The sequence below is a fragment of the Lupinus angustifolius genome, chromosome LG18 (genome assembly GCF_001865875.1).
Source record: "Lupinus angustifolius cultivar Tanjil chromosome LG18, LupAngTanjil_v1.0, whole genome shotgun sequence".
In the NCBI taxonomy this organism is placed as follows: Eukaryota; Viridiplantae; Streptophyta; class Magnoliopsida; order Fabales; family Fabaceae; genus Lupinus; species Lupinus angustifolius.
In genome coordinates, this window is record NC_032026.1 from 15335381 (window position 1) to 15342115 (window position 6735).

The 6735-nt window shown below is 32.8% G+C and overlaps 1 protein-coding gene and 1 long non-coding RNA gene across 2 annotated transcripts; one reads left to right on the plus strand and one right to left on the minus strand.

Annotated features, from left to right (window-relative positions):
- On the plus strand, window positions 1242–5987 carry LOC109333368 (NEDD8-conjugating enzyme Ubc12). Its single transcript, XM_019568830.1, has 6 exons — window positions 1242–1361; window positions 3091–3203; window positions 4859–4967; window positions 5173–5251; window positions 5429–5545; window positions 5615–5987. The coding sequence occupies exons 2-6, from the start codon at window positions 3095–3097 to the stop codon at window positions 5750–5752; spliced, it is 552 nt and encodes a 183-aa protein (XP_019424375.1). The 5' UTR covers window positions 1242–1361; window positions 3091–3094; the 3' UTR covers window positions 5753–5987.
- On the minus strand, window positions 5709–6267 carry LOC109333369. Its single transcript, XR_002106003.1, has 2 exons — window positions 6110–6267; window positions 5709–6034 (listed from the first exon to the last, which is right to left on the minus strand). It is a non-coding gene; the product is annotated as an uncharacterized LOC109333369 (long non-coding RNA).

A 6735-nucleotide genomic window follows, 5' to 3' on the forward strand; every position in this document is an offset into this window, starting at 1 on the left:
AAATTAAAATCTTTCCATATTTGATTCTTATGACACTTGTATGGAAAAAAAATACTGAAAATGTATCAATTATTTAATGAGAGAATAATGTTAGTTATACACAAAAAATATATTCATACTAAATGTCAATTCTATATTTTTTACCCTTTAAATATATTATGAAGATAGTTTTATCATTAAATACAAAAAAAATGAATATATTAATTTAGATCTCTAGTAGTAGAGATGATTCTTTTCTTATTCACTCATCTACCACAATTAACCACTGCCCATCACGATTATTAAGCTATATATATACACTCATGTGAAAACAATGTATTATTGTGTTGAGAATACTTAATATATATCATTCAATTAATAAATGAGAATACAATGCATTATTATGAGTCATATGATAATATGTACATTTATTTGTTAATCTTAACCATTCAATTAAGATTTAGTGGTCCATACTAAATATTTTTATTTTTTACAATAATAAATTGTTCTAGACGTGAATAGTTTCACTATATATATTACAAAATTAAGTAAAACTCTATTTGCATTCTGAAGATATAGTAGCTATTATATTAGTCCTCAAAATAGGTGATCACAAATAAGTTATTAAATGTCTAAACAATCCATATATAATGAAAATTGTAGTGTTCGGAAGATCTATATGCCAACAAACATGTCTCCAAAAGAATGGGTGTGAATGTCCTTTTAAACTTTTTGAGAAAATTGGATGGTTAGTTTATTTGGAAGACTAACTCGTTGGTAATTATATTTTTGAATAGTCAAATTAACTTTTTACTTATAAAAAAGACCGAAGATAACATTGTAGCACTTTAATTAAGTTAGATGCATAATTTTTTTACTCTATCACATTTTATAGTTTAAAAAACTTATGAGATCAAACACTTCAAAATATTTTTAACGGAATAAGAATATTATTACTTTATTTTCGATTATGTCATTTTTATTTTTTGATTTTTGTTTCCAAATAAAAATAATTATTGACTTGTTTTAGCCAACAGAAAGTGAGGAAGTGAGGAGAGAGATAATTGTATAGAAATCCAAATAAAAATCAAAATAATTTTGAGAAAAATAGGTTTTATTATTATTATATGAAGAATTGTAATAAATTATAAAATTAATATGTGAATTTAAATAAAAATGAAGATGTTGTTTATTAGTTATTACTGTGTTTCATTTACACAAACATTTTAAGAAATTAATAAGTAAAAAGTATTATAAAAACTTATTAGTTTATAAAGCTTACTAATTGGGTTGCGTGTTTTTGCTGAGGTGCCAAAACCCCGAAGCTGTGTTTCATCACAATCTCGTCGATTCGCTTTTCTATCAACCTTTTTCTCAACCAGGTGCTGTTCCTTTCTTCTTTTACAAATTTTTCTCTCTTCTCCGTTTCACGTTTCACGATTCATTTTGCGTTTACTTTTTTATAGGATTTATTGATTGATATATGATTTGACATGGATTTACTATTTTGTTATCAGATCTATGTGCCTTTTGTTTAACAAGTTAATCCTACTGGATTAGACAAGTTACATTCTAACTGAACTGGATCTATTGACAGCTTCATTTTAATTATACAAATTCATCGATGCCTCATGTTATAAGGAAAAAAAGATAGTATAAATGATGAGTTCACGTGGGGCATCGATGAATTTGCGATGAGTGTAGCTCGGACATGAAATTTTTATTAGCATAAATTCTGATTTTGTTTACTACTTTCAACTAACCAACTTTCGTGGCACTCAGAGCAATGGACAAAATTATTTGGGAGTGAATGAGTGATTGTTGATAAGGAAGAAGGGTGAAGCCAAATGTATAATGAATTAGCTGACTTTACAATTAAGCTTGTGAATGTTTTTGCACACCCAAAAAAATAACGGAAATGCTGCTGTTTGAATGAAAAATATATTTTTCGTCATGTTAATCTTTTGTTCGGCTCAATGGTGTGTTTGGATGGGTGGAATTGAGGGGTGTGGAATGGAGTGGAAAGGGTTTAAATACTGTTCCATTGTTTTGAGAGTTGTTTCATTATTGGAATGGAATTTTTCCATCCAAAGCCATAATTCTTTCTCCTCCAATTTGGGATGGAGCCCTTGGAATGGAATGAGAGTCTTATCCATTACATTCCACCCCCTAAAAAATCTCCCAAAGATACCATAAGGTAATTTCTAATTAGAATAGGGCACATCGTATGCTTCCTTGACCTTTAAAGAACAAGATAGGTTTATTGTTGCTGTTATTATTATAAAATTATAATGGAACAAACTCTTCTAAATTTAGAAAGCAACGATTTATCCACCGTTAACCACTTTTTATGATTTCCTAGTCTTTTTGAGTCAGAATCTGATATTGGATGCAAATCCCTCTTCTTCTACCAGAGTTGCTCCCAACCTCTGTTCTGTGCTCCTCTTTCTAAAACAACCCATTTCCAACAACCTGCTATCCTTTGCACTTGAAGGGTAGTGTAGAATTTCATACCCATTTCCTTGGCATTTATTTGTCATTAAAAATGTTATTTATCATCAGTGCCTTTAGTTTTAGGTAAAAAAATCATTTCTGATCATTTATATGTGGGTAGTGTAGAATTATTTATAGTGTATCCCTAATCTTTGGTATAGCAGCCATGTCCGTGTCCACTGTACTGCTATAGCAGCTTTGGAGCCTGCCTCTCTGGGATTTACTATCTCGTGTGCTTCAGAGACATACTCATTTTAGACGAGCCTTATCCCATTATTATTATTGTTGTTATTATTATTATTTACTATTTTTATTATTATTAGGGTTTTGCTAACCCATGCCCTTAGGGCTATGGATTTGAAACCATAAGTGTAAAGTCAAACTTGGAAAACTTAAAATGTCATCTCTTAAAATTTAAATACACAACTTCCAACATCGACTTTACACTTTTCGGTTGCTTATCCATTGCCCTAAGGGCAATGGTTAGCAAAACCCTTGTATGATTATTATTATGATCATCATTATTATCTGGTTGTTGTTCCTTTGAATGGAAGTTGTAGATGTTTTTCTTAGATAATTTGATTGTCCCTAATGCTAGAGTTGGTATCCTTCTTGTAGGACTATGATTAAACTGTTTAAAGTAAAGGAAAAGCAGAGAGAACTTGCAGAAAATGCAAGTGGTGGAGCACCCATTAAGAAGCAAAGTGCTGGAGAGTTGCGTCTTCACAAAGGTTATTTTTTGTGGAGTTTTTTTGTTCATTTTTATGGTCAAATTTGTATGGCTTTGTCTTTAGCCCCCTTAAAACAAAGGAACTGGAGAGGGAAGAAAGGTCTATATAATGCTAATATGTAAGTATGTTTACTTGATCAGACATGGATATCCTGAGCTACAAAAACTTGTTGGGTAAAAGGTGCTTGTGTTATCTGAAAATGCAAGAGCAGATATATACTAGTTGGTGTATGTGATTATTATGAGAAATGAGAACACTCAATATTACCTATGTGACCACTTGCTTCTCGCATCCGCACACCATTTCTCATTGCTGTCTTCTCATCGGCTCATCGCACCCTCTCTGTTACATAAACTAATGCTCCTCTGCCATTTTATTTTTCTCCTCAAATTTTTTCTGCTTAAGAAACAAGTTTTTCCCCATCGTTTTGACATTAGCTGCTGCTGTCCTACTTCAGATTAAAATCCCACATTTCTATCTTTCTCTCTTTTAATTTAAAAACCAAAACAAGATTTTTCAATTTAGTGCATTACTGGAAAATTGTTTGCTTCAGCACTAATAATTATCTATAATATCTGGGGGTGGGGGGATTTTGCACAAATATGTGGGAGAAAAGGAAAAGTGAAAAAGATGTGCAAATTTTGGATGAGAGTAGTATGGGTTCGAGAAATAAGGGGATGAAACCAAATTTTTGGTACACTGTTTTTTAACAAATTTTGGTGACTGGTAGGAGTTTGGAGGATGAACAAAGGGCGGTCAGTGCCCATTGAGATGAGAAGAAATTAACGAACATGTACGTAGGAGAAGAGATTGGTCTCATTTTGGTCTGACGGGTAATATTGAATGTTCTCATTTCTGATAATAATCACTTGTTCTCGTCTGACATTTGGGGAGGGGGTTGGCTAGGGAGGAAGGCAGAAATAGAGTAATATAACAACAACCAAACCTTAAATCCCACCACAGTACATAAATATTCTTAATTGTTTTTTCCCCTTATTTTGGGCATATGGGCAAAAAACAAGGAGTATAAGTATTCACAATAATGACATAAGAATACTGGAAAAGTAAAAACAAAAGAACCTTCACCAAATCCATACCCTAGCTGTGTTTTTTAGAGTGGTTGCCTTTTATGTGCTTGTTATGCTATTGTCTGATAAATAAACAATGCTTTTGCTTTTTCACCACCACTATGCGATCTTTCACAATAAGGATGAGATGACTAAAATATAATATACATGTCAATATGTCATGCACTTTAATGAACTTTCATCTAAACTTTGTTCTATGAATTTCCCTTTATATTCAAAGAAGGTTTTATCTCTTGAATTTCGGAACTCAGTCTTGATAACTTTTTGTATATTATTACTTTTTCTTGTAAGGAAGTTTCTTTCTCTCTTAGATAAACAGGAAATTTATTGGACCACTGGTCAGCTCAATATCATAATGTGTGCTTACTCTCTTTTCGACTTGTGAACTGCTATCGTGTAATGTGTTATGAATTCACTTGTTCAACTATGATATTGCTTTTAGAGCCTTGTTGTTTCAGTTGCTACCCCTTAGACATTTCTTGTTCCTACATTGCCTGAGCTTGTAGTTTCTGCCATTTTATTCTGTTGTACAAGTTTTTTGTCACAGTGGAATGTTATATCTTTCAGATATAAGTGAGCTGAATCTTCCAAAATCTTGTGCCATTCAATTCCCCAATGGGAAAGATGATCTGATGAACTTTGAAGTTACAATTCGACCAGATGATGGATATTACTTGTAAGGAAGTTTCCATGTTATCTGCACATTATGACTCTTTGTTGAAGGCTTTGGTGTCCTTATGTTGTATTTTTTAAAATCTAAATGGTAAATAAAATGCATAATCTGGATATCTGGCAGGATCTGTATCCCCACCCCCAAAATGAAGTAAAAGTAAAACTTAAGAAAACCTCATTAATCTCTTATGTTTTGTTTGTTGTTACAGAGGTGGCACATTTTTATTTTCCTTCAATGTGTCTCCTATCTATCCACATGAGGCACCAAAGGTTAAGTGCAAGACAAAGGTAGGAGGACTTGATTATCTTTTATATTGTAATGCATGCATCATTTATGTGCATAATACATGTTCATTATTATTTTTTTAGGGAAGTATATGTTTATTTTTGTTGTAGGTATATCTGAAGTTTTCATTTTCTGTTTCAGCGTTATAATCGATTTTTAATATTATATTGTATATGCAGGTCTATCATCCAAATATTGATTTGGAAGGAAATGTTTGTCTGAACATATTGCGAGAAGATTGGAAACCTGTCCTCAATATAAACACTGTCATCTATGGCTTGTATCATCTTTTCACGGTATGACTCCAGCTTTTCGGTTTTTATCATTTGAAGTTTAAGAATGTATTCCTGACTAATTTTTTTCAGGAACCAAATCATGAGGATCCTCTGAATCACGATGCTGCTGCTGTGTTAAGAGACACGCCTAAGTTGTTTGAATCAAATGTAAGGAGGGCTATGGCTGGTGGGTACGTGGGACAAACCTTTTTCCCACATTGTATGTAAACCCTTGCTCGCTACCTTCAAGTCCCTGTTCAAATATATTATCAAAGCTTGAAGGCCATCTTGGTTTGTAAAAAATTTAAATATTGCATTGTCTTCAGACTATTATTTTTCTTGGTGGAGAAATAGGACAGGTTCCTAAGGCCACCAAGCGCTTCTAAATCTAATCTAAATACCAAACAGGTGGGACCTTACTTATAAGTTTTGCACTTCATTGAATGTAGACTTGTTATTCTAACGCGGACCAGGCAAGAAATGGGTTCAGTGATCAATATTGGCATTTACCTTTTGGTCTCTAATTTTGTGTTGGTTTCCCCCCTTCACTTTGAAGAATACTCCCAGATCCCAGAGTGCCTATACATGCATATTAGACCTAGTTTTGAGAAGCCAAGAGGATGAAACGGTAGAGCTAGGTAAACTATCCGAGTTACAAAGATGCATACAGAAACTAGTTGCTTAGAAAACACTGGTGCTTCTTTTATGGTTGTGAATGTTCAGTGACTGCCAATAAAGCTGAAATATAAAAACCTGTATTTTAATCTTTTGAATTGAAACAACACTCTCATCCCTACAGTTAGCTAGGGGTGGGCAAACTAACTGGTGCAATGGATTGATGCAAGTTAAACCATATCAATCCAATGTATATGGTTTGGTTTTTCTAACTGAACTAGTGGCAACAAAAAGTTGGTTTCTAGTCCAAACATGGACAAATGGATGAATCATGTCTTAAGTGGTTTGGACATATGTTGAGTAGACTGATGGAAGCCCCCACAAGAATAGTAGGTCAAATGGAAGCTAGTTCAATTTCTAGAGGGAGAGAAACTAAGAAAGACCGTAAGAAAAATTATAAAGAAAGACTTAGAGACTAATGTCTTATAGTGAACATGATTTATGACAGAACATTATAACGTTGTTTATTCCATGTAGCCGATTTCACTTAGTGAGATAAAAAATTGGTTGTTGTTATATATATATATATATATATA

Bases quoted from the DNA above. Each gene is read 5' to 3' on its own strand.
- LOC109333368 (XM_019568830.1), top strand. From the start codon at position 3,095: ATGATTAAACTGTTTAAAGTAAAGGAAAAGCAGAGAGAACTTGCAGAA. The intron at 3,204-4,858 runs GTTATTTTTTGT...TATATCTTTCAG, and splicing joins AGAGTTGCGTCTTCACAAAG to ATATAAGTGAGCTGAATCTT. The intron at 5,546-5,614 runs GTATGACTCCAG...AATTTTTTTCAG, and splicing joins GCTTGTATCATCTTTTCACG to GAACCAAATCATGAGGATCC.